Genomic DNA, 27,583 nt, shown 5'->3' with positions numbered 1-27,583 from the left:
CGCTGTGTTAAGTTTAGGCTAAGCAATCGTGTCCCTTCTAAACGGTTCGGATCCGGGGACAAAACCCTGACCAGCACCACAGAAAAAAGACATTACGGCCAAGGCTTAGGCTATTCCATACCTCTTCGTAATCCTGTTTGGATTTAAAGGTTCGGGCTAACCTAGACTCTTCCCGCAGTGTCCACGGTGGAAAAGACCTAAGAGTTAGCGGAGCATATTAGGATAAAGGAGACACAAATTGATGCTTACAGGGTCCACTGGCCGAGTACGCTAAGTAAATATCTTATTAGCTAGACTTATAGCCACCAGGTAATGTGGGTGAGTACACCCCTCCTGGTCTCCGTCTTTCTCTGCCTTGTTATTCTTCAGAACAATCCAGCCTTCCTATACGTTTTACTTTGACAAGCACGCAGTGGTCACGCCATCCTTTTTCCTCGATTTGACATGACTCTCAACGCACCTATAAAAGTCTTATTCTTGCTAATCCTTCAACCCCATTTCCAATTTCTATTTCCATTCTAGAACTAGCCTCGGTGTGGCGTATGTGGCATCGCTATTACCCTTCTACCATGTAGATAAAATTTGTAGTGCATGAGCTTGAAGACTAAAGTATCGGTAGGGCAGACCTGTATTTACGCTAACCTATTTGGTTTACTTGTGGTTTACTTCGGTGGACATCATTTAGCCCTCCTTACGTCAGCATTGTGAGTTTACTTAACATAATCCACTGGCTATGGTCCTATACCAAGCGTGAAAATGAGAGGGTAAAGAGTGGCTATCCATGAAATGTATCAGGGCTGGTCGAGAAGAATGCCAAGGTTACCCAGGGCTTTTGTCAAACGGCGATTGGATTGATCAAACCACAATACACCAAATCCTGGATGCCTCGAATGTGGAGTTTGATCGACTAATTGCTACGGAGCATCACACATAGCAGTCTGACTAACATTGGACACAAGTAACTATCAATAGTACGGATAAGCTAAAATAGCAACTGGCCAAGGTCTCCGCAATCTTAAGCGAAACGACCGATTTCCCGTTCCGGTATGCACGCCGAGAATCATTCCAAGTGCTAACCTATTAGCCTGCTGGAGAAAGAGTAGTCAAGCCTAGACCAATGAATGCCAAGCGATCGTCCTTCCAAAGACGAGCAGCCGTGCTTTTGTCTCAGATTAAAACTGGATTCTTCAAACCGGTGGTTGACAGTATTTATCATTGAGTTTTGATACCTCTGCCCGTCGAGGTTCCAAGCAGGATATGTAGACTTAAGCTCGGTATCAAGTAGATTTATCAGACCGCAGGTCATGCCCATAAGTACTATTTTAAACGGGCCTAAGAATACTGCTTCACGGGATACCATCCTTTTAGCCGGAAAGATTCACTTTACACTCGTCTGCTCCACCTAAGCTTGCCCATATAAGAGCGCTGAATATTCTGTATCCAACACAGGGCAGTCCACCCACAAGGATTATCCAAGTCGCAATATAATTCACTCAACTACGTGTTCATTGCAAATATTTTTATCAACACCATGAAGACCTTTACTTCAATGCACGCAATGATTCTTGCACTTTCAGCAAGAGCAGGCCTCGCCGCGATCACTCAGGGGATCTCCGAGGGCGCTTATGGCCGGTTGGTCGAAATGGCGACCATCTCTCAAGCTGCCTACGCAAACCTGTGTAATATTCCATCAACTCTCACCACGGCGGGCAAAATCTACAATGCAGAGACGGATATAAACGGGTGGGTTCTTCGAGACGATAGCCGTCAAGAAATAGTCACTGTCTTCCGTGGAACGGGAAGTGAGAAGAACCTGCAGCTCGACACCAACTATACGCAGGCACCTTTCGACACGCTCCCTCGATGTAGCGGGTGTGCCGTTCACGGAGGTTACTATGTTGGTTGGATATCTGTGAAGGACCAGGTCGAGTACCTTATCCAACAGCAGGCGAGTCAATATCCCAGCTATAGTCTGGTAATTACAGGCCATAGGTATACGACCTACCCCTATCTTCTTATAGTTCCATATGTCCTTCCCCTCCCCTTACCTTTCCTTTCCTTTTTTTATTTTTTTTTATTCTTTTTCCCCCTTCATTAGGAGTGCTTCAGTGGTCTAACATTCAGTGGAAACTAGCCTGGGTGCGTCGATGGCTGCAATATCCGCGGCTCAACTTTCTGCCACGTACAATAATGTTACCGTCTACACATTTGGTGAACCTCGAACCGGTAACCAGGCCTACGCATCGTACATTGATGAGACTTTCCAAGCTACAAACCCGGATACGACGAAGTTCTATCGCGTTACTCACACTAACGACGGTATTCCTAACGTGCCTCCTACTTCGCAGGGCTACGTTCACCACGGAGCAGAATACTGGAGTGTGGAACCTCACGGCGCCCAGAACATGTTCGTCTGTATGGGAGATGGGGTCCAATGCTGCGAAGCGCAAGGCGGACAGGGAATTAATGACGCGCATGTTACCTACTTTGGAATGGCAAGCGGATCCTGTAGATGGTAGGAGCAGGTCTATCCAACTTGTACGGTGATAAATATACAGACTATGTTTGGAGTGCTGGTTGTGCGGGGCAATAAAGCTAAAGAAAATAAAATGAACTCCTATTTACTCTACTCCGGTGGTTAATCATCTTTAATAATATCTTGTCCATGGCCCGTTTAAGTTAATTAGATTTTAATGGCCACTACCTTCAACGTCTGAGTTAATGTCAGTTAGACATGTATAGAAGTAATAGCATAAAAATATATAACTACAGGTCTCTGCAAGGCCTTCATTTGTAATCTACTGCAGAGTCTAGTTAATTCTGTCATGCATAGGATTAGGTCACAGTTGATTATAGGGAACATTGCCATACCTTATGAGCAAGAACTTAAATCTTTCGGCATCGACAATTACTAACCAAGATGCATCTAACGTAATATGAATAATGAGAAAGGTTTAGGTTTTGTAGTTGAAATTCCCTTGCTAAATTAAGGGTGTTGTAACAAAATACCTGGATAATAGCTATTCTCTTCTAGGCACCTGACATAATGGGGAGAATATTGGCTCTCCCGCTTGTGGTCGTGGGCTATTTCTTAAATCAATATTTAAACCAGGTTGAAATACCATAGAATGCATATTTCATCCATAATGGAACATACCGATTTTCTCACCCTTTCTCACTGTATGTCCAGCACTTACTGTAGCCTCGCACGACCCCCTTTCAGACAGACCTGTAAACAAGTATCATATAACACCAAGTTTCTCATTTGTAATAAAGGTCCAAGTTCCAGTAGCCACATGCGTCATATACACATGAGGTGAATAAAGCATGTTAGTTGAGGCCGCGCTGTCTAATTGAAAGGAACAGAAATTTCCACTGTCATCTAATATTTTGACAATGGTACCCGCAACGGCGCGTGCCAGCGCTGGTAGTTCGTTAGCTCAAGATAGTCCTAGAGAATACTACCATCAACGAACTTGCTCACGATTAGGTCACCATTCATCAAATGTCGGAGTATGGTGGGTCTTCGATGCAAAATATATCCTCTTCCTTTATATTCTGAGCAGCCTGATACGTTGTCGTGTCGCAAGCAGCGGTGACGATAGCTGGATTGTTTAGCTCTGTTATTGGCTAGGTACCATCTCAGAGCTTTCATGTGAAGAAATCATCCCTGGGGGCAAAGCTCCATTGCGGCAGGCTCTTGTCGCAAATGCACGTAGCTTCAGGCAAGGTGGCGAGAGCTTCAGTGCTGAACCAGCCAAAAGGTTCGTTGGTAAGGAAACTTTGGAGTCCGAGAACGAGAGAAAGCTGGACCACTCCTTGAGAAGTTTTGTGAAAATACGGTTTAATTTTAAGTGTACGAAAAGCGTGTGACCAGTAGATCTGCTGATGTATGGTTTTAGAAGATCTGGGAAGGGGCAACTTGCATAGCTCTGTTTTAGGTAGCTTGACAGAATATTGAAGCGCTTTAGACGAAGCTATTCAGAGCTGAATTGAACGAAACAAAGTTGTTGGAGAACACAGTGAGCACTGGGTGCGTCTGCGTAAATATTTTGGCCGAAAGCTTTAAGAGCTCAGGGTCATCCTCAATCAATAATTTGAGATCATCCTTGATGGCGGGATTCAGGCCGTGGCCCCTAAAGAAGGTATGATATTCGTTGCGCAACCCATCTTTGAAAGGTTTGCTGCTACTGATTGTAAAAGTACATGGCTTGGAGCAAGCAAAAGCTTATTTGTGAGTGGGACACGGTTGCTAGAGGGAAAAAGGCTGACCGATAGACAAAAAACAGTTTTGTTATGCGAGGATGACACTACTTTATCGTCAAGTCAACCAAGATGGGCCCCCGCACTAGATAGTTTCCTCCTGTTATGCCGCTTCTAGTTTTCCATTTCCTTGACGGGTCGGTGAGGAAGTGGATAAGCGTACTGTTAAATTGCCTCCCATAATTGGATCACAGCAAGAGGAACACACTTTACATGTCTCCTGTTTATTTGACATCCGAACTTTCATAAACTCTCCAGATATACCACAACTCACAGCTCCTAGGTTTTATATCTGCAGCAGATCCAAGCAACGTATGTGCGCTGTAAGAGTTCATGCTGCCGATCACTCTTTCTGCTTTGGCCAGCTTCATCTCTAAAGATTCTAGAAATATAGATTTCCTCCTTGTAACGATGCCTAGGAAACATTTTCAGCCACCTATAGTATTGTTCAAGCTACCGTATCTTCAGCTCCGGGCCTCGTGGATGGAACGTTAGCATGTTTAATGGTCCCTCAATCAGTACCGCGATCAGCTTTAACGATGACCTGACTTTCGTGCATAGTTACCTTTGGATTTCCAGCTCGACTCGTTCCTACTATCTTAACTACTGTGTATACGCATTTGGGTGACCCGGCCACCGACTTTGAGTTATTTTTGTATCTTCGTGATTACTTTGTGGAATCCTTCGGACTTGTGTGATTATCTTTTTATGGATACCTCGTGTGAGGCATCCGTGGATTCTAATTTCCAGGTTTGCACTTGACCTACCCAAGACAGCTAACTTGGTTGCAGAACACTTACAAGAAACCCAGGTGTAACACCTATGTCGAATGGACTGCTAGTATTATTAGTTAGGACAAACTCCCACACATCAGACAGTTTTTTATTACTAGGTGTTCGCTACTCTGAGGTTCTAGCTATTGGGTGCGTACGGTAACCGCAAAGTACTAAAGGGCAACACTTTGCGCGTAGCTTCACATAATTTATGTGTTAGAGATAGCGCTCTAGGATATGCCATTCCACTGGGCCAAAAAGACCATTACGCTTGGGTGCTATGTAACCAAGCGTCCCTAGACTGCTATATATACTACACCCTGCAACTAACATTATGATATTACCCTCCATGTAGTTGGGCTACTGCCACTAGCTATTATTGCTATACTCCATACGCCATAGCTTCTCTTAGATGACTCAATCAGCACTGTACCATGAATCAATCAAAAACTAAGGTAGATATCTGCGCTTTTAAGATATCGCGGATAGCCGGGTTAATAGAGTGTACCGTGGCTGTAATTAGGTACGTTATGATAGTCATGTAAACTTGTAAGACGCATACTAGTCAGTACAGGGCAAGCTTAATACAGCATTTCGCGCAGCTGCGATGACATTACATTTCTGTTGCGAGTAATAGAAAAGCCCCAACGAATTGGACTCCATTGTTAGATATCGCTTTCTATATAAGGCCTAGGGCTTTTCCTACCATTGAATGACTTACGCGCAACTAGCAGACTCTTTAGCCGGGGTTGTGGATAATCAAGATTATCGACATCGACGTTTAGCGGTGAGCCATAGAATTCCCACAGATCCGCTGACCGGTCGTTGCTTCGGCCGAGCGCGCCCTACCGTTTAGCGAAGCCTCGAATACCGCAATAAGCTCCTGTCAACCGCCGAAGCTCCGCAAGCTAGTATTCTACTAGTGAATGTGTGAAGGTTTGATTGCTTAAATCTGGCTAACAGTATAATTAAACAAAACCATCTGTAGAAAACTGCACCAAATATGGAAATAAAATACGTAATAACATAACTAATGACAAGCGGGTGCTGACTCCATTTGGTCGTTAGCTTCAAAGCTCCCATGGTTAGCTATCTGACAGCCCTCAACTCTATTCCCGGTATCTGTCAGTCCGGACCGTGATGGACTAGGACAAATCTTTTCTCCTATCTTAGCTCAAATGAGACCTCTTTGGCCTATATCTACTTTCTGTTGAGCAAGCCTGATCAAGTCTCTGCAACTATGCCTCCTCAAACAGAATCGGGAATTCCTCCTACAGAAGAAGTTGGCTCTACAGAACATAACATTGACATAGAAAGCATTGAGCGCGGCTTCAGAGAAGTACATGCCGTCAGGCAAGGTCTTTACCAGCGGCACATTCAGATGATTGCTTTAGCTGGAACAATTGGCACTGGCCTTTTCCTCGGCTCTAGCCAAGCAATTGCAATAGCAGGCCCCTTAGGCGCCTTCCTTGGGTATACTATTGTTGGCCTTGCTGTGTCTAGCGTTGTCCTTGCTGTTGGAGAGATGGGTGCTCTAGTACCTCTCAGCGGAGGTCTCATCCGTTATACAGAATACTTCTTCGACCCTGCGATGTCCTTTGCCAATGGATGGAATCAAGTATACTTATACTTAGTGACTATTCCTGCTGAGATCGTGGCAGCAGCGGTCTTAGTCGAATTTTGGATTACTGTCAACAACGCAATATGGATTACTGTTTTCAGTATGATGGTGCTCATCACTGCACTCGTATTCGTCAGGTTCTACGGGGAGCTCGAGTTTGTATTCGCCATCCTGAAGATTTTACTGATCATTGGGGTAAACCTAATGGCGCTTGTGATTACGTGCGGTGGAGGACCAAGCGGTGAATCCATCGGTTATCGATACTGGAGAGACCCAGGGCCCTTTGTTCAGTATCTGGGTATCGGAGGTTCTCTAGGCCAGTTCCTTGGTTTCTGGTCGTGTCTGAATAATGCCGTCTTTGCATACTCGGGTATCCAGAACATCACTATTCCTGGAGCTGAGACAAGGTCTCCAAGGCACGCAATACCAAAGGCAACCAAGCGCATCTTAGTCCGCATCTTCCTCTTCTATGTCCTGTCAATCTTCATGATTGGTTTAGTTGTTCCGTCTGATGATCTCAACCTTCTTCATTCGACTAGCACAGTTTCGCAATCCCCGTTTGTTATTGCCGCTCGCCGTGCAGGGATCAGGACAGCACCCTCGATTATTAATGCTGTTATCCTTACTTCGGCCTGGTCTGCTGGCAATTCAGATATCCTTTTTGGGTCTCGTATCCTTTTCGGCATGGCTGTCCATGGACATGCTCCAGCGGTTTTCAAAGAGCTAAACCGGTTTAGTGTCCCCTATGTGGCTATTACCTTCATTGGAATCTTTATGTGCTTGGGGTATATGTCACTATCTAATTCAGCAAGCATGATCTTTGGGTGGTTGCGGGATATTGTGGCGATCTCCACATTAGTGGATTGGGAAATCGTCTGCATTGTATACCTCCGATTCTACTATGGTTGTAAAAAGCAAGGAATCGACCGCTACAGAGAGCTTCCATGGGCAGCACCTTTTCAACCCTACTTCACTTGGGCTTCACTTATGTTGTTCACCTTTTTACTTGTCACTGGTGGTTTCAGCACATTCATCCACGGTCACTGGGATACTAAAACTTTTATCTCATCGTACGTCAATATTCCAATAGTCCTAGCTTTATATTTCGGCTACAAATTGTGGAAGAGAACGCGCATCATCGCTTTGGAGAATATCCACACCACTTTCAGGCTGAGGACTTGATCGAAGTAATCCTGTTTTATGGGGGTTTAGATACTCGATCGCAGCATTGATGGCATGTTTGATACGTTACTACACTTCACTAATATAGGTGAAGGACCTTCCCAATGGCTACCCGCCTCATACGCGTAAGTGAGAATGGTTAACCTGGAATGCCATCTCCACTCACGCAGGCTCCGCTCATCTAACACGTATGTTCAACCAATATCTTCCCAGTCTATATTTGTGGTTCGCAACTCCACTTTCCAACCAAGCGCATGTGTTACAAACTGAATTACAGGATTAACTACTTCCTTGCCACGTGGGACATAATGAGCTCCCTCAAAAAACTCTACCCATGCATTGTTAAAACGTTCAGCTAGCTTCAGCGTAAGCGGCATAGGGATTATAGGGTCTAGCGTCCCTATGAAATGGAGAGATGGAGTTCGTATGCTTGGCGAATACAGTGATTTATACTTTGTGTCCATTTGGATAAACCCACTAAAGCATATAATGAATCGGAATGGAGGGTGGCTAACCTGCTGCGTCTCAATGACATATTCACAGGGAGGATAGTTAGGTAGCTTACCTCCAGATCGAGTCCCTCTACCTTTCTCTTCCCTTCAAGTAGAGCGGCTACCATTGTAGCAAGTGCCGCACCTGCCGAGAATCCAACCACCCCAATAAATGGTCCTTGCTCATTTAAAACTTTCAGCAAATGATGGAGGGATCTATCAACACCGAATGAACGTCCTTCTGGGTCACCATAACCCCAGGCCCGCCATTCTGGTTTTAAGTCTTCATAAATGCCTTGGTTTTCGTTGTCATCATATTCGTTGCCTGTAGGTGTCCCCTGCAGAAACTCAAGTGCTGACAGTGGCGCGTCAACATATATAAATTCAAGTCCTCCCGGAAAGCTCGGTTGGAAACAGTGAAGGGGAGAATCAGAGAATGCTTTCTTGAGGCCTTGCTCTAGAAACCGCGTTTTAGCTTGGAAAAACGTGGCTGATTGTCCATTTCCTGTTTGGAGCAGGTTCAGCTCTGTACGAACATATGTTAACCCTAATTAGTTTATACTGACCATGGAGCATGAGGAGTTTAGCTCTTCTTTTCGGTGGCACAGAAGGCCTCGGGCTAGCTGGCATCATTGAAGGCTCAAAAGGAATAAAGACAAAAAGCCTCTTCCGCTCAGAAATGTGCAAGTTGTCAAGAAACTGAGGAAGCTCTCTGCAAAGCTAACCCTGCGCGTTCTATCATATATTATTCTTTGTCCTCTGCGGAGTTCATTGAACATATGTATAGGGTAATGTATTGTAGATGCCTTACACATTTGAAGCAACACGGGGTCTATTACCCTTCCAAAAATGAAGGAAGCCGAACCAGAAAGGGATTGGAGACAGATGAATAGGTGAAATCCGCGAAATCTTGAACTCAGACACATACCCACGACATTGTGATTGCCTAAGTAGTGCCTGCCATTGTCTGGGCATATTCATTGTATGTTGATATGAATAAGACCTGTGCAACGCGAGTCTGCTTCTATATCCAACCAACTTACGTCAGTTGATATAGCCGGTCGCTCCCCAAATCCTCTGCAAGGAGTGATTTATCAACAGAGGCACCGGCAGCAAGGGAAATTATGCTGTCAAATTACACGTATGTTATCATTGGACTTAAGGTTGGCTCAATGTATGTAGTGCCAACGTCTGCAATATAACAGAAAATTTATAAACTACTTTCGAAACATACAAAAATTATCTGAAGCATATTTGTAATCGAAGTTCTGCAAAAACGTAAACTTAGTAAGAATACTCAAAAATGGTATGCTAAAGACTAGCTTTCTGTGGGCTTCCCGTTCCGGGAACCGAGTTTCCTGTCCCGCATGATTCTAGATTGGATGTAAGAAAGAACAACTTGAGTGGCGCTTAATAGTCGACACATGGATATATGCAAAAATGGGAAAGAGGTGGAAGGGGCAATAGCTAAAAATAGACGAGCAAGGAGTTATGAATCAATACTTGTGAGTTACGTTGTCAAGTAAATTTTCAGGCGCATGTCTGCTAGTCACACTAGGATTTATTTTCTAGAGCTCAAGATGTGACAACTTCCTTGTGTCGCTGCACCTGTTTTTGATGATCATTAGAGTGTGCATAATCGTGGTCCTCATATGTTTGACTTTCTAGGCGCGGGCAGCCAGGAAGTATAAACAAGCATAGTGAGCATGCAAGTTGGTTACTATGTGCTGTAGATGTCTAATATGTGTAACTATAGAGCACTGTGTAAATGTAATAGAAGTATGCTTACACAACAGGTATCTAGACAATGTGACAGATTGTGTATATGCCATGAAGGAAAAACGTAAGCGCCAACCTTAATAGGTCCCACCAATGCACCTGACATCTTTTTATGCACGTTAAGAAGGGTCACCCGCTTTAAAGTGGAGTTTAAAACGTCTTTGCTTATCGAATTAGTTGCCTAAAAGGTGCTTGCGTATAGCTGTTTTGAAACCAGCTTGGACAGATAATGGCAGATTTTGCGCCTCTTAGAGCAGATGCCTGCAAACATATCTGGGAGAAGTAAAAGAGGAGGCCGCGTTTTATAAAAGCCAGGCCATCCTATCATGAGATCCTGCCTTGCTAACCTTCCCTTACCACTGGAAATTTCCAATATTCTATGCAACCACCTCAAGTATTGACTTTGCCACCATAAGATACCTTGCGACAGCCCCAAAATGCCCTGGAAAGTTCCGATGCTTGATTTTCGCCCCGTTGTCGTCCTAGGTGCCGGTATCTTGGGCCGTCGTATTGCCTGTACGTTCGTGGCCGCTGGATATAATGTTCATATCTATGATATATCGAACAACGCCTTAAATGAAACAATTCGGTATATTGATGAAAATATGGAGAAGTTCACAACACTCTCTAAAGTTGTGAAACTCCAGGGATCCTGCTCGGTCTTCACAAATTTTGAAGCTGCTGTTCCTAAAGCCTGGCTAGTCATAGAAGCTATTCCAGAAATCCTCGAGCTGAAGTCTCAAATATTAGGCGTACTAGACAGGATAGCGCCGGAAGACTGCATTTTTGCGTCCAATAGCTCATCATTCAAATCATCGTTGATGTTGAGCGAAGTTAGTAAGGAAAGAAGGAGACTTGTCTTGAACGCACATTTTTATATGCCTCCAAACATCCGAATTGTGGAGCTAATGACAGATGGAGAGACACAATCGGAGATTTTTCCATTCCTTTCGGGGGTCTTGGAATCTTGCGGAATGATACCTGTGATTGTTAAGATTGAGTCCACTGGGTGAGGCCCCCCGTCCACTGCCATTCCCCCTAACTTGCGACTACGATCAAATAAGGTCACTATATGTATAACACAACGCATGAATATGAGCTGACGTATGCGACTTCAGATTTATCTTTAACCGGCTATGGGCTTCCATTAAGCGTGAAATTCTTCTTATCCTTGCTGAGGGCGTCAGCGAGCCAAAGCAAATTGACCTCCTCTGGAGGCATATGTTCAAATCAACTGTAGCACCCTGTGAGTTGATGGATGATATTGGGCTAGATACTGTCGCACTTGTCGAAGATAACTATATTGCAGAGCGACAACTTGACGGGAGAATGACTGTTGATTGGCTTCGAGACCGCTATCTCTCCCATGGAAAGGTGGGCAAGAAGTCCATTAACGGCGGGCTCTATCATCCCTCGACTAATACACCGAGTTCTCCTCAACTCTGTCTTCCTGATATATCGATCTATATCATAGATGTGGGTTCGGGTGGCAATCTCAAGGATATGGATCATCAATTTGCGAATGGAAGGCTGGTTCGGTTCACGCCAGTCACGAACAGCCTTTCCACACTTATATCTGGTCTGAATGCACCAGATGGAATTGACATATCCTCATCCATTGGGAAATTGTTCTGGACTAATACGGGTCATCTGGCATCCGTCCCGGATGGGTCCATCATGTCAGCCCGGCTTGATGGTAGAGGCGCCAAGACTCTCATTTGTGACGGCCAATTGTACACCCCAAAACAATTGGTTGTAGAAGATAATACCCAAACATTATACTTCTGTGATCGTGAGGGCATGTCTGTTCACCGTTGTGGTTTCTATGGTCAGTCACACGAGATACTTATTAAACGTGGTGAACCCGGCACCGACGATAGATACGACATGACCCGGTGGTGTGTTGGAGTGGCGGTAGATGCAAAAGCTGGAAAGATCTACTGGACGCAGAAGGGACCCTGTAGAGGCTATAAGGGATGCATATATAGGACAAATATTGAGACCCCCTTGGGTCAGACAGCAGAGGCCCGGTCGGACATTGAGACAATATTTGAGGGATTACCTGAGCCTATCGATCTTGCACTGGACGTGGGGGAAGGGATGCTATACTGGACTGATCGCGGAGAACTTCCTAGAGGATGCTCGCTAAATCGGGCGTACGTTGGGGGAGGCGGATATAGTGAAACACAAGAACATCCTGATATTCTCGCACGGCATTTCGACCAACCCATAGGGCTCAAACTTGATCTGAAATGGAAAAAGATATATGTGGCAGATCTCGGTGGTTCTTTGTATCGCTTGAATTTAGATGGAAGCGGGAAAGAGACTCTCATTGCCGGACAGGGTGCATATGCAGGTATTACATTGTTCAGCAGTTGCAGCTGAAACATTGAGAAGTAATCTTACACCTTTTTTTAAATTTGAAAATATGATTTGATGCGGAATGCTGTTTGAACTGATTACCAAAACAACGTCTGGAAATAGAGACATCAGCAAGCTTGTCAGCCCATGAAGTATGTCGAGAACAAGACATACAGAGTGTTCGAATCCAGTAGAAGTCTGCAAAGAGCTACCGGTAACATGAATGACTACGAGGAGCCACAGAAACAGAGCTAAAATACAGGAATACCCTACAATTTACTTGCGAAGTTAGGACTGAATCATAAGTAATATTATGATTATATACCACGTGAAACCAATTAGGTAGTTGATACCTGTTAAATAAGGTTTTAACTTTTGTTGAGCGCGAAGGGCAGATCACCAGCGGTTTGTGAAGACAGTTTATTTTGCCATGTTTAAAGTAGTGAAAAAGGAGGTTGACCAAAAGTTTAACCATTTGTGTTGCCCGTTATGAGGCAAAAGGCAAACTGTATGGGAAAAGAAACAGAGTGTTGCACACTACAGATAGCGGGGTTGTCTGCAATTTACATAAAAATTTAGTCACCGTGGCAGGCTCCTTACAACGAGGTTCCTTATAGCGTTTAATGTACCTAACGTTCTTATCCCGATATCTTATGACATTACAACAGCCTCTGCAAGCCTAGCCAGTACGCTCAATACACTAACATATTAAGCCTTGTCGATGGTAGAGTTGGTCCGCGATAACCACAGCCTCAGCCAGCAATGCCGTTATTCGTCTAGTAGTAATATCGCCCATGTGCAACCTGGCGACAAGATTGTGGACGCTCCATACCCTACAGTTGCTCAAGATAATGACGAGTTTTGTAATGTTGCTAGCAACCAAGTCGGATAGTGCCAGCAATTTAGCGCCACTGGTGCCATTCAAGTCAGTGGTCCAGCGAACCTGATCAAGGCAGCATGGGCACTGAGTTAGACTTATCAATACACGAGAACCCTTCAAAACCTGGAGCACTGTTGTCTCAAATGACTCGGCGCTGTCAGGGAGTGTGTGGCTTTCGCTACTACCAGTTTGAGTGCACGCTCGTGCCAGAATATATTGCTTAGCAGGGACTCATAGATCAAAGTCCGGGTTGTATGTAGAGGTGAGCAATTGAGGTCAAGCCCAACATAGTCCGGCGTGACGCATGTGTTAGTCCACTGATTTCTCATGGTACTTAATCGCGACTTAACCATGTAGACCGCCCCGTCCAAGCGGCAGGTTGCTCCCTGTTCTGCGACAACCCCAAGAAGGACACGGGAGTGGATACCCTCAGTAGCCCATAAGTGGTAGATCATTGATAGCACAGTATAAGCAATCAGTCCTAGCTGGAGACCCACATAAGCAGAATAGATTACAATATTGTCCAGAATACGGCTGGCCACGTGGGCATCGTATTCACTGGCATTATGGATAGCGATTGACACAGCGCACACGTCCAGGTCCAAGGTGTCATCGGCAATTGTGAATTCCAACCCTTCACGCGCCTGGACTGCACATGCCGCAGTAGCGGCCACAGCGCCATCCCAGCCATGGCCGTGCCAGTTTTCATGCATCTCCCCCTCTTGTGCCGACTCTCCCTCTCCACAGTCGTTAAGTGAAATGACAGTGGAGGCCTTGAGCTCTACTGCAGCAAGATTAATCGATCGCACCAGGATAGTCTACCTATATAGTTATGCCAAACAAGAAGGAACTTGCCCGTATGCACCCACCGAGGTAGCCTGGCGTCTACACCGACTCTGTGGCAACCGCTACACTAGATGTCGTCGCATTTTCAGGTACTTCAGCCCTCGACATACCTACCGACATACACATTTCATGTGTAAGCATCCTCTATGCTACTCGTGTTCTAGCCAAGAGAAGTATTCGGTATTACTTTTGAGGCAGTACGACACGACACGTATCCGATCTGTAGGGTCCAAGTCGACATGACGAACCTTAGCGTGTATGCACTGTGCGATCATTTGCATTTGAGGCTTGGGACCATCTAAATTATCTGCGCTGCCTGAGGCCCAAGCTGCAGCAACGGTGCCAACGCTATCGTCAGACACAGTCCCGAGCGCCTCAGTGGGTGCAATTAGGTTCGTGGCCCTTTTTCATGCGATGGAATAAGTCTAAAGGGTCTCGGTTCGCCCTATCTAGAGCCGGATATCTGACTGTTGTAGCGTTCCCGCAGCTTATCTATGAGAAGTTGAGGGTCTCGTGCTAAGTTTTAATGACAAGAAGCACGCCAGCATTTCCCGAGGCTTGCCTATAGGCATACATCCCCAATGCTGTCCTTTGATTTGAGAACCAGACAACGGTCCACGAGTTGAGACAAATCATTGGTAAGCCCTTGATGGTTGTGTAGTTGGTCAGCAGCAGCGCCACTCGGCCTCACTGACTGCATATCAAGATGGGTATCCTTAAACTTTCGCTGTCCAACTTCGGATACTGTTTCCGTCTTCAAGATTGACCAGCTGATATCCGCCGCTCTCTGCAGCCTGCTAAGACGGTGAGAGCCAACTTCCCATATGCTATCGCTAGCGGGTGTCCGTTGAGACCTTTGTCCCAACCATAACACTAGTAGATAGTTCACTTAAGATAGCCCGTACAAGGTGTGTTTCTTTATTGCCCAAACAAACAAGGAGTGTTCACATAATTAGTTAACTATCTATATGCGCAGCAATAGCCACAAACTTGTGTGGAGACCAATATTTTGCAAGCGATGATCTGTAGTGGTGACTATTAGGAGGAAGTTTCAGGCATGATCTAGAGCTGACAATGTCAGATTGTCGGTGCAGGTAATAATGTAGCAAAGTTCGTAACCAGTTGATTAGAGAAATTGCTATGCATGATCTTAAATATATTCTCCATACATATCTAATAGTGGTCGCTTCCGGGAAGAAAAATATTGAGCCTGCATGCGCATCCCTATGGAACAAGAAGGGTCGTATTTAACCTTGAACTGCCACTACCCAAAGGTTGAGAATAAGTGAACATGGTCTGAATTCTGAATCAGGATATCATTCAGTATATCTGAAGCCTTGGGGAGTAAAAGTACTACACTAAGAGCAAAAGAAAGATCTTCCTATTTGATATAAGTAAGACTTTGATTTTTTTGGGACTGTTATATACAAGATAAGGCATTTTCACTGCTGGCTACCTCTTACATTAGTTCACTTTGACTTTCGGGAGAAGCAACATTTATGTGGAGGATGGTGTTGGGTGCAACCCAATTTGTAGCCTTTATGCATCAAATCATTTCGTAAGCTAATCCCGGTATTTCTAAATATTTCTGCTATATTTTCATGTCGCCTCATTACCGGTATATGAGCAAGTTTGATTGTGCTTAGCCTGGCCGAGGCAATAAGACTGCCTTATTCACTTTTGATCTGATCCCATAACACAGAAATTTTCCACAGTTCCTGTATGATAGTTCTTCTTCCTTCTCTACATTTGATGTTTCGTTGGTTCGCCACTTTGGATATAATTTATGCATTCAAAGTGTACAGGATCATCACAACCATCCTACTCAAATTTCATGTGCACCTGACCATGTGTTCATCACGAAAATTAGTTACCAATGGTACTGAAGATGCTTCGCCTTACTTTAGATTTAGCCTGTCCGTCTAAGTACCATCGGTTTATGTTTCACTAGCATTGGAATCTGGGCGATTCTTGTCGTGCGCTTTACGCTCTTGCATGCCGTGCCTTTGCTAGCCCCAATTGTGCAGTCGCAAATGGTCTATGTTATTCCGCTTTCTGCATTCCTTGTCCCAAATTCCGGAAAACAATTGTCAGCATTTTCGCCGATCTTTTGTGGATAGTAAGCTTATTTACGCACCATTTTTGGTGTTCTATTCGCGGCCATTATCCTCTGAGGTTTCACTTCATGACGTACATGAAAACGTTGGTTGACGGATATGCAAAATACCAAGAGGCAGGACTACCTCTTTACAGTTACCGAATCCTTGTTCACCTTCTGAGAGAACATACCCGCGCAGCAAATAAACTTGCCTTTTTCGCCTCTATCGCTATCGCCATAGTGATCCAGACCATAATCATTGCATTCAGGGCAACAGATAGTATCAGTAACAGTTCGTTTCTGCGAAAGCCCATCAGTTACCTCCATATTAATTATTTCACTTCCATCGCCGTCATTAAAGGCTACAGCTCATTTCTTCTGATGCACCTCCTCGGGAAAGTGTATAACTCCTCACCTATAGTATTGTCTAATCGTCATACCAATCAATTTGTACTTTTATTAATAGAGATATGTCTTTCTACACTTGACATTGCATTTGTTACTCGAACTATAACCTACGCATTTCGAACCATCGAACTGCATGCGGTTGGAATCCCTGACCAGGTTAACCACTTCGCGTACATATTAGTGTCTGTTCCTAATAGTTATAGGTATATTGGCTTTCTCTCAGTCCGCCGCGAATCTAACAAAATCCAGCCTTGACATTATTGCTCCAAAAAAAAAAAAAAAAGCAAAACCATCAACGGACACCCTCTTACATGAAACCGGCCTCTACTGACACTGAAAGAGAAAGACTAGTCTTTCTTTTTCTACACGGACTCGAATAAAACTTTAGAACATGTTTATTAAAACAGAAGATCAGAATTCCCATTTCCTCCAGAGAGGTGAACTTTGGACCTATTATTTACTTGAACAGCTAGCAAAGCACCCAAATTAACATCGCCTGGAAATTTACGGCGCTACTGTACTTCCAATATATAGATCTACCGAAATTTTAGTTTTAAACTATAGATATGACTCATAGATATCGACATAGAGCCATCGCATTGAAAGTGCTACGGGAAATGACTTCATAACTTTTCCATACCGAGCCCCGAATTGACCACTCTGTGTCATACAGTATTCGAGATCTACCAACACAGGAAGTATGGACAGTATAGAAGGGGGCGGCCATGGATCGGGTTAAAAGCCGTCCCCTTACCGGTGTTGCTGGTCTTGGTACAAATATCTCACTCGCATATTACAAGTAACTGAGTTGTAATCATGGACTCAATGGTTGCGTAAAAGGCCATTAACGTGAACATATATATTCTATCGTATCTGTAATATATTCAAGACTAAAGCTTTTCCTATGGATAAAATGAAATTCCTGGAGAAGTTATCTATCATCTATGATGCACTACATGGGGTTCAGGCTTGTGGACTAAAATTGAATTGTACAGTAACTTCTTGTATAGCAGACAAGACTTGACTGATAGTTGCGGATTTGCGTGAGCTTATTAAAACTATTGAACTTTCTTCTCTAGTGCCTTAACTCAGGACTTATATTATTGTTCCCGGGCATATTGCCGAGCTATCTGGGCTTCTATCCGTTAGTTAATACAGGCCTGCATTGACTCTAGCTCTATCTGATAGTCAAACTCCTGATTTTCTACCAATTCTACTAGAGCTTGACATTGATTTTGTAGTAAGAGAGGGTCAGGAATCTTTACCGACTTACTACTGGTACCAGCACCAGCTGACCAGTATTCCGGGCGAATTTCAGGGTAAAGATGTCTTGCTTATCTTTAGCGGTGTCCTTAGCCATACTTAATTTATTAATCTGACTAGACAGAGTATTACAACAGCCTTATAGTGCTTCGATCACCAACGCCTGCTCAGAGAGCTTTTCTTTTAGGTGGCGGTGGTATTACTTAACTTATCTAGGGCATCCTCGCACTCGTTTAATACCATTTCCAAAGATCCTGTCAGGGTCTGTTTGCTTATTTCTTCAAACTTATCTCTAGAGACATGTTCCTTCGTAGAATCTTCTCCCTTTAGAAGTAGGGTCATGCATTGATATGCCTTGGCAGTAAGCTTCTTCAATCCACTAGGGTGAGTCATAGTTCAGTATCGTTTCTATTGACGTTCGAACAGTTAAGTTCTAGGGTTCTTTCAGCTATTCAACATTGCTGGCACGTATAAGGAACGGAACCCTTTTGTGAAGATATTGCGACAAAACACGAGTTGCTTGTCTGTATCGTATGGGACTCGTAGGATATAAGAAAAGGAATGAGTTTAGTCTATGTGATAGCCACAGTGAATAGAAAACGATCTTATTTGTAGGTTCGTACTAGAAGACAAACAGAAGAAGGAAAGGAAACACAAATGGATCACCACTACTATGGCATTAATATGGGGAACATGTGATAAACAGTACAAATGACTTCGGGTACGCAAACAGTGATTAGATTGTCACAGTTATCTAGGTAGGATAAGCGTCAATGATGGGTAAGAGTAATAACATCTCATGGATAGACCTGGCTGTTATTCTAGTATGCATGCCGTCTATGTCATGTTCTTTCCGGGCAACTTTTTCAGAGTTCCCCCCTTCATCGCCCTGTCCTGCGTGACACATATCAGTTAATCAATTCATGTCAAAGAGCAATGGAAAACGAAACAACCCAGGGGCACTCACTAAAACAGTTGTCGGCATGTACTTGGACACAAACTTCACCATGGAAGCCATTGCACCACGCCACACAGGTCCCGATGCTCCGCCCAAGACATCCTTAACAACCTCGCGAGCAAAGTCTGCCGGTGCGCTCTTACTCGATATATCCTTCCTGACGCCGCGTGCTTCAATCTCCGGGAGCGCCTTCTAGTAAAGTGAGTTTTCAGGCAGGGTCAGGTTAGAATGCGACATGACATTTGTGGCGACGGAGCCGGTGACCAGGGAAATCACTCGGATATTGAAGGGCTGCAGTTCCAACCGGAGAGTCTCACTCCACGGCATCAGAGCGGCCTTTGAGGCATTGTAGACACCTGACGTGAATCGTCAGCAGGAACTTCATGATTTACTTCTATCGCGACCGCCGGGGCAGAGGAGCTTCACTCATCCAGGGGGCATACAAGAAGCCCGAGATGGAGCCGACGTTCACGAGGGTACTGTCATTCTTGGCAGCCTGAAGCAACGGCATGAAAGCCTGAGTGACGGCCACGACACCCCAGAAATTCACATCGAAAAGACGCTTGGCCTCGTTGATTAAGGTGTCCAGGGCAGGATAGACAAGAGATTAGCCGGCGTTGTTGATGAGGATTGCAAGGGAGTCACCCGTCGAAGACAAATTCTGGCGGACGGTATCGACGCCAGCGACAATGCTAACCGGGTCAACGACGTCGAGGGTAACGAGAATGACATTGGGAAGTTTGGCAAAATAGTTCATCTTAGCTAGAGAGCGAGCTGACGTGTAGACTTTCAGCCCTTGACTGTGGAGTTCCTCCACCAGGGCCGAGCCAATGCCTCCGGCGCTGCAACCGGTGATGAGGGCGCAACGGGGCACTGTGAGATTATCAATCTTGATGAGAAGAAGGGAGAAAGAGGGATTCAAAGATGCGACGGAGATAGAAAAAGAAAAAAAAGACGCGACTTTCCCTATGCTCCATTGCTAGGAGGGAAAAGTTCCGGAGTTGATTTGGTTTAATTTAATTTGATATGATTTATTCCTCCGACTCCGCGCAGCCTCAGAAAGTAGTTGGCTTCGACGCGCTAACCTCAGGCAGTTAGGTGTGTGGAACCCCAATGTGCCCCTACTAGGTTGCTCCCGTGCGGGGGAGTGCTCCACTGCGGAATTGCAATGTTCCGGACATTTCCGAGATCTCTCGGATCCCCCTGTTGTCGGTCCTCTTCAAGAGACAGATAATGAGAGCTTATGGGAAAGTTATTCTTATCCATACGCAAATTACAAAGGGTACACAGCAACTTTGCTCACTCACTCGCTCTCTACCTCTCCCATAGTTGTTATCATAGGTACCTACTTTTCTGCGTCACCCACTACTCATAACGCACACCACCACCTTTACCTGCTTATCCATTCCAAAAATGGCCACCGACAATAAACAAACTTATCACCTTTATTCATATTTCCGGTCGACATGTACGAGTCGTGTTGTGATTGCCATGCATCTTAAGGGTATTCCTGCTGAGCATACTCACATTGACCTCAGCAAAGCTGAGCATGAAAGCCCTGAGTTCGAGGAGCTGAATCCAAGCAAATCCGTGCCAATCCTTGTCATTAAAGATGGCAACGGGAACGAGACTGTTCTCACCCAATCGATCGCTATTCTGGAGTACCTGGAAGAAAGCCTGCCCACTCTGACACCGCTACTGCCTCCAAGTGGCGATCTTGTGCAGCGTGCCCGGGTCCGAGAGATGGTGAACGTGGTTACCAACGATATCCAACCTATCACCAATGGGCGGATCGCCAAACGGGTCCGCGCCATTCGAGGTGAGGCCAAGGACCAGATCAGTTTTGTAACGGACGTTTTTCTCGCTGGCCTGACCGCGTACGAAAAACTGCTGGTCAAATATGGAGGAAAGTTCACGGTGGGGGACGCAGTTACCATGGCCGATGTGTGTTTGGCACCGGCAGTGGAGATGGCGCTTGCTTATGGAACCAATCTGGATGGGCTGCCACACGTCATGGGATTATCTAAGCGCCTCTGGGAATTGTCAGCATTTCAAAAGGGACATTGGAAGAGGCAAGGTGATACGCCTGAGGCCCTGAGAGGCTCCTAGGAGCAAGAGTATAGACTGTTATACGGAGTACTATAGCCCACAATGCCATACCAGTATCACTGTTATAACTTCTGTCATGATATCGCACAGACCCACTGTACTATCATCTGTATCAACCGGACCTCATGTATAGATGCATATAATCTTCGTATCACCTCGCACAGCCCCTATATAGGGTCCCCCTGATTCCTCCTACGAGGGATCAGCGATTAGACTGACTGAATACCATCCCCCCACTCACAGTGTGTATCAAGCATAGTCTTGTTTTTCTCACTCTTATCCCACCGTATCATATGGACTCTTTGGAGGGAGTTCTGGCAATCACTCCCGTCACGGGCTTCATTTCATTGTCCAGGTTCTAGCTCTCTGGGATAAAAGCCTTTGGAAAGAATATCCATATAACTCATAAATTGGATGCGACAGTTGGCCTGTAATGTAGCTTCATGGGCGAAGATGCATTCTTTGATCTTGTCAAAGTTCTGACGTTGATACGTCATTGTAAAGTCCGGGTATGGTGACTGGTAGTCTGTCACGGATAGAGGTTTATTGATTGATTGATTGATTGATTGTATTTTACGGCGGTGGTTCGCCGCCGAAGCATTGACCCACCATCCCTAGTTGGGACAAAGGCCACCAGGGAGTAAGCCCTGGGTGTCTCTAGCTAGTGGCCTCAGTCGGGATGAAAGGCTTGCGGTGCAGGAAAAGGGGCATAATGCCAGCTGTAAAGAAAGGTATATCTTTTTTTTTTTTTTTTTTTGATGCATTCTCAGTCTTGCTGGGGTGGGGGATATTGTGGTAGATGCCCTTAAAGAAGCGGGTCTTAGATAGCGAGGCGGCTAGCTTCACTGTGCCTTTCAGTGTACCTAGTAGATAAGGGATTGCTTTAGAGGGAAGTCCAGAAGATCGGGGCAGGCGTCTCTTTGCAATATGGCAGTAGAAGAAGTGAATTGGGGACTTTTGTGCACCACAGCAGCAGAAAAGATATACATCTTCATGGTTAAAGTCCTTATAGTAGCTTGTAAAGTCCCCATGACCTGTACAAGTAGCCAGGATCCGGGCCGGAATGGATGTCGGGAACTTCAGCTTGGCGGGGTGCCAGGGGAAGATAGTGATCTAGAGATCCTGGTAGGATTTCGGAGCTGCAGACTGCCAGTGTCTTTATAGAGCAGATATAGTATCTGTTTTAGTTCTCTATTTTAGTAAAGCGTATGAATATCTGCTTAAGGAAGGAAATGGATTTATGGTAGCTTCATTCTTTATAGCTTGGTCAGTTACTTTATTCTCGGGTACTTCTGTGTGGCCAGGGATCTAGTAGATCTGTATAGAGCCACTGTCGGTATATATAAATCTCTCCTGTGCAAGCCAGGTTGAGGCAAGGGCCCTCAAGAATTCAAAAATCTTCTGTAATAAGCCAGTAAAAGATAATAGAAGCTAGGTGTCTATCTCTAGGTTATTTAAGTAGATTCAGAGATTAACGTAATCCAAGGCCGAACCGCAGATTTTTACCTCTTTCCTAATCAGCATTCACCAACGCCCCAATTCTTCACCTCTACCATATAAAATGCCGCTTTTCTCAAGAAGCTCGAATGTAGATGACTATTACTGCATATAAAGATAAAAAAATTAAATCAAAATTGAAGGCCTTGGATTACGTCAGTTATAAAGTAAGCTATATAAAGTTCTAAAACTACTTTAATACTAGCTAGAGTTACTTTAGCTCCAGTATAAAAGATCTCTTTATTAGAGCTAAGAAAAAAAAAGGAAACTAGAGAAATTACTTTCTAGATTAATATAAAGTAAGTCCAGTGCCTGCTATTCTATTTACTAGTTTAGGACTATCTGTAAAGACCTTTATATCAGTATCCGGAAGAGAAGTATGGAAGTCTTGGAAGCCGGTAGTTACCTGCTTCTTGATTTATATAGGTGCTCTAATTCTCTGCTGGGCAGCTTTCCATGGTTTCTGAAAGAGCTATAGAATATGTTGTAGTGGGTTTAGTTATTCTGATTCTGGCAGGGCCAGCACACGGCGTGTAAAGCAGCTTGTTAGAAATCTAGTTCAGGTTATTCTTTCTACTCTCCTGCAAAGGGGATGCTAGGAATCTAGATGGCAGAGGTAGACTATAGTATTAGTAGCTAGGCTGGCCATTGGGATAGGATTCCCATCCAGATTAACCTTAAAAACGGGATTCCCATATTTGTCTTAGCATTATTTTGGGATTCTGAGATGGGAAATGGGAATCCCGTCCCATCCCAAAATCCCAAAATCCCATCCCATCCCGAAATCCCTGGGATTATCCCGTCCGAACGGTCAGCCTAGTTGTATATATTAAAGTAGACAGATCTATTATCTTAAAACAGATTTTTGCTATGATTGGTTTGTAAGTGGCTCTAGTACAGATACTTATCAGATATCCATTGGATATCATGTGACAATCTGTAGATACCTGATAGGTATCCATAGATATCCAAAATCTCTATAAAACAACAAAGAGTCAGTATATTTAGGCTATAGAGTCAGGCTATTAACCAGGTCTATACACTTTTGTCAAGTGTTGGAGAATATCCATTAGTCAACCTAGTTGAAATAAAGAGAAGCAGTTAATTTAAAGGATTAACTGAGACAGCCTGCGCAGCCCTACAATGTTGATTATATAAGAGTGCTTTCTATAGTTAGTTATCTCTACAGGCGCGTGTACGCTAAAATCATCAAAATTTAGAACGCTGCATCAAGCAAATGGTAAATAAGCAATTAGTGAGCACATTTACATACATTTCTAGCCAGTGCAGCCATGGCTGGTGCCCGGGGGAGGGCAATGGTAAGTAAGCTGTAAGGGACATGTAAAGATCGCTTAGATTGAAATTTTTGGTGTTACGGCGTACCACCTGACCTGGCGATCACATGACCAAAACCTGATTAATGAAGCGCCTCAAGGGTGGCGCCACCGGGAAGTACGGTCCAGCTGACCTGCAACCACTACAGGGCGCGTCTCGCGTCTTTGTGTTCCTTCCCCACGCTGGGATTCTAGATAGATAGCGCCAATATAGATCATTTTGAGAGGCTGTCACATTAACAGGAATAGCAAGGCCAGTGAGACTAGCTATAATATAACTGTTACTTTATTATCTATAATATAGTAAATATATATCTTTTATGTACTATATAGAGTGATGATCTATTCCTGATTTACAAGCCACCACCACTACTTCCCTTATACACCAAAGCAAGAGCGTTAACGTTAGTAGTGAATATATTCATATATATAAATATTATATACAGTATTATAAGGGTGTCATGTAAAGGTTCTGTATGGTACTGTCATGCCCAGAACAAACATAACTAGTTAACTGTTAGTTACTGAACTTATTCAGCAAGTTATGTATCATGGAGTAGGCTAGATTAGGATAATTTAGCGAAAATTATACTAGTGCGGAGAGAAACAAGACATCCGCATCGTATCCATTGCGGATTTGGATGCAGATAAAGATAGCTTCTCAGGTATCTGGTATCCGCGGATATGCCCCAGTCTAAACCTAACCCTGAAGGCTTTACCCAGGATTAGTTAGAGAGTAGGAAGAGAAGCAGTTGAGATAGTCATTACAGTCGTCCATAGAATTGAGTATCTATCGAAATGGCATCTGCTCCTCAGTAGGCTATGTACATGTAGCTGATACAGCATCATTCTGCCCATCTTTCCCCTTAGATCACGGCAATCTGAGCTAACACAGAGAGTGGACGTCACAGGGTATTCAGCCCGGGTGGCCGTTTAAAGACAGGCACCTCTATACTTAGAGTATCAGATCATAGGATATACAAGTTTAATAAGCTGTGGAGGATAAACTATACCAAACCAGGAATATCATACTCGCTAGCGGCTCTTGATATTTTGAGGATCAATCTAGCGGGAATCGGGAATCCCCCACAAGTCGATCGGACAAACTTTCGACCACAGTATAGCCCGACACGACCAGTTATATTGCTAACCCATGTGGATAAGCACAAAAAGGATTGAGGCCGCTAAGCCCCAAGAAGGCAACGAGTACGAAACCGAAGTTCAATGCCTCAAATCTACATTGGTGATTGTCCAATTCGCGATGCTATTTGTCATGCTTGGTAGGCACCTAAGCCTCCAACTAGATATATTTTATGAGTATTTTCTTATTTGATTGCTCCAGAAGGGTCATCTATTACTCGATTCAGAAATAACAAGCATGTAAACGTGGCTCGGGATCCCAAGTCCCAGCAGAGGACGCCAGTTTCTAGAATAGTAAATGTCGCTTATTGGCTTTGAGCACAATATATTTGCACTGTGATCTTGGCATTAATATGTAGCTAAAGTGTTGTCAGATTGCTTCCATTCAGGAGTAGATGGTCACTTAGGCAGGAGCCTGTTCTATGTTTGCTCACGCGCGGCTAAAGCATGTCCAGAATGATATATTATCCTGAGAAAGAGGTATTTATATCTAAGGTCTTCCCCCAGTCTGAAAGGGTTCAATTTCTCAGCTTTGAACTAAAGTTGGTTAAGCAGCACACAATGGCTTATTCAAATCTATATCTATTTCTTAGAGCGACCTCTCCCACTCCGATAAAAGTGCCGGATTGCCATGTATACGACAAGTCTATCCGCTCGCCATTTGGTTATCAGCCTTCATTAGTTGCCAGCATTATGTTTACAGTGCTCTATGCCATAGTTTTTGTCTGGCATTTTGGACAGACACTCCAGCACAAAAATCTCTTCCTGGGCATTACTTTCTCACTTGGGGCATTCGGGGAATTTGGCGGATGGCTTGGACGCGCAATTGCCTACAGATGCCCCTACTCAGTTACCCTGTTAGAGGAGCAGCTGGTCCTGTTAATCCTAGGTAAGTTGCCTATGCCATGCTGATATACAAAGCTAACTTAAAGAATCTAAAGCACCTACATTCACAACCGCCGGTATCTACTGTATCCTTAGTATGATAGTTCCAATTCTTGGAAGAGAGAAGTCGCCCCTCAACCCCCGATCCTACTTGATCATATTTATCGGCGCCGATTTTCTTTCCCTGATCTTGCAAGGAATTGGTGGAGGCATGTCGGCATCTGCCTTAAGCAAAGATGGTAACGAGTGGCCCGGCACATATACAATGGTGGTAGGAATTATCTTCCAGCTTGTGTCTCTCTGCATCTTTGCCATCTTCTTTGAGTGGGTGATGTTCCGTGCAATCAGCCAAATCATGAGCAATCCACAACTCCGAAACCTTTGTATTGCGGTGAATCTTTCCATCCTCTTCCTCCTTATTCGTGGTGTCTTTCGCAGTGTAGAATTACTTCAGGGATGGCGGGGGTATTTATTCACGCATGAGATATACATGATTGTCTTAGATGCTGTGATGGTTCTGCTTTCGCTTTTGGTCTTCAACATATTTAATCCTGCTGTTCTCATTGCTAAGGCTGGGAAGACATCGGTATCAACTTTCGTGGAGCTGAGGGAGCGCAGTGTGGAAGAGCATGGAACTAAGTAATCCTCCACCGAGGGCAGCGCTGCTTTTTACTGGCCAGTTCTGATATAGAGACACGTCTAGCTCCCCCTCCTGTCCCCTTTCCACTTCCGATGAGCATCTGTCCTACAGTGTTGCAGGCATCATCCTGTACCGTTGTTTCCCGTGTCCGCTGCCTGCGGGGAAACTTGGCCGACTTTGCTGCAAAGAAATATTTCGAAGGGGGAAGACAGAAAGAGAAAGAGAGAGAAAGAGTAAATAATATATATATTATATATACACCCTTTATCAGTTAATTATACAGGTTAAGTGTATAAATATATATACAGATATAACGGTTAGTTCTATTTACTGTATAAGATAGCTTTCTCTTTGGCCTATTCTATAAAATCTTCTATTACTTAAGCAAGCTGTACTAGATATCACTACACAGTGGCCAAAGGTGGTTGCAGATGAGCTGGACCGTACTTCCCGGTGGCGCCAGGCAATGTGAGATTGCTGACTAATTTAACTAGTAAATGTAAGTTATTTCACAGTTACAGATAGTTTAAGATGGATAAAAATAAGATATTAGTCATACTATAGTTATACCCATTATTTTTTATTATGCTATATAGTTCTTATCCATATGGAGTATTACTGTTATTATTAATCAAGTTTGACGTCCATAACATGACCCGGGAAATACGTTATCGAGCCGCTGGCTATGACAGACACATGTGCCTAGGCAGTAGCCTATGCCACTGCCTCTAACTGGTCCCTAGGGGTCCTACCAGCCCTCTCTATCATTTGTATGTTTATTCTAGTCCTTTTCCTTACGCGAGCCGCTTATCTGCACTAGATACTTTGGGTTACGCCCTTCTCAGTATTTATTACTTACTGGGCGTTATCTAGGCGTGTCTAGTTTACCCTTTCTACTATTCTTTCTCCTACTTTCTGCTACTTTTACCAGCTTTAGATCCTAAAGTTATCCCTAGAGACTCTGTCTATCTCTCTAGCTCTCTCTCCTAGGAAGCAGCTAATATTTATTATTGCCAGAAAGGTTATTAGTGCCTTTATAGCTCTCTGATTCTGAA

At 44.3% G+C, this 27,583-nt stretch overlaps 7 protein-coding genes across 7 annotated transcripts; 5 read left to right on the top strand and 2 right to left on the bottom strand.

The window, feature by feature from the left end:
* Positions 1-1,531: 1,531 nt before the first annotated feature.
* Positions 1,532-2,519, top strand: BDW43DRAFT_299887 (lipase family protein; the record flags this gene model as incomplete). The annotated part of the gene is made up of 2 exons (XM_032044803.1): positions 1,532-1,992; positions 2,135-2,519. The coding sequence occupies 2 exons, from the start codon at positions 1,532-1,534 to the stop codon at positions 2,517-2,519; spliced, it is 846 nt and encodes a 281-aa protein (XP_031900761.1).
* Positions 2,520-6,276: 3,757 nt separating this feature from the next.
* On the top strand, positions 6,277-7,839 carry BDW43DRAFT_319047 (putative amino acid permease; the record flags this gene model as incomplete). The annotated part of the gene is made up of 2 exons (XM_032048819.1): positions 6,277-6,565; positions 6,608-7,839. 2 exons carry the CDS (start codon positions 6,277-6,279, stop codon positions 7,837-7,839), a joined length of 1,521 nt encoding a protein of 506 aa, XP_031900760.1.
* A 2,707-nt stretch (positions 7,840-10,546) lies between these two features.
* On the top strand, positions 10,547-12,494 carry BDW43DRAFT_319046 (3-hydroxyacyl-CoA dehydrogenase family protein; the record flags this gene model as incomplete). Its single annotated transcript, XM_032048818.1, has 2 exons — positions 10,547-11,118; positions 11,228-12,494. The coding sequence occupies 2 exons, from the start codon at positions 10,547-10,549 to the stop codon at positions 12,492-12,494; spliced, it is 1,839 nt and encodes a 612-aa protein (XP_031900759.1).
* A 972-nt stretch (positions 12,495-13,466) lies between these two features.
* Positions 13,467-14,063, bottom strand: BDW43DRAFT_310597 (uncharacterized protein; the record flags this gene model as incomplete). Its single annotated transcript, XM_032046985.1, has 1 exon — positions 13,467-14,063. One exon carries the CDS (start codon positions 14,061-14,063, stop codon positions 13,467-13,469), a length of 597 nt encoding a protein of 198 aa, XP_031900758.1.
* Positions 14,064-18,881: 4,818 nt separating this feature from the next.
* Positions 18,882-19,900, bottom strand: BDW43DRAFT_299884 (uncharacterized protein; the record flags this gene model as incomplete). Its single annotated transcript, XM_032044802.1, has 5 exons — positions 18,882-19,115; positions 19,164-19,279; positions 19,350-19,491; positions 19,594-19,796; positions 19,885-19,900. The coding sequence occupies 5 exons, from the start codon at positions 19,898-19,900 to the stop codon at positions 18,882-18,884; spliced, it is 711 nt and encodes a 236-aa protein (XP_031900757.1).
* A 268-nt stretch (positions 19,901-20,168) lies between these two features.
* On the top strand, positions 20,169-21,048 carry BDW43DRAFT_274631 (maleylacetoacetate isomerase). The gene has a single exon (XM_032041748.1). It carries the CDS (start codon positions 20,337-20,339, stop codon positions 21,030-21,032), a length of 696 nt encoding a protein of 231 aa, XP_031900756.1. The 5' UTR covers positions 20,169-20,336; the 3' UTR covers positions 21,033-21,048.
* Positions 21,049-25,696: 4,648 nt separating this feature from the next.
* On the top strand, positions 25,697-26,531 carry BDW43DRAFT_299882 (RTA1 domain-containing protein; the record flags this gene model as incomplete). Its single annotated transcript, XM_032044801.1, has 2 exons — positions 25,697-25,892; positions 25,945-26,531. 2 exons carry the CDS (start codon positions 25,697-25,699, stop codon positions 26,529-26,531), a joined length of 783 nt encoding a protein of 260 aa, XP_031900755.1.
* Between the last annotated feature and the right edge of the window lie 1,052 nt (positions 26,532-27,583).

Source organism: Aspergillus alliaceus, assembly GCF_009176365.1.
Source record: "Aspergillus alliaceus strain CBS 536.65 unplaced genomic scaffold BDW43scaffold_19, whole genome shotgun sequence".
Classification (NCBI taxonomy): Eukaryota; Fungi; Ascomycota; class Eurotiomycetes; order Eurotiales; family Aspergillaceae; genus Aspergillus; species Aspergillus alliaceus.
The sequence above is the reverse complement of the archived record's forward strand: the minus strand, read 5'-3'. Positions and strand labels throughout refer to the sequence as shown.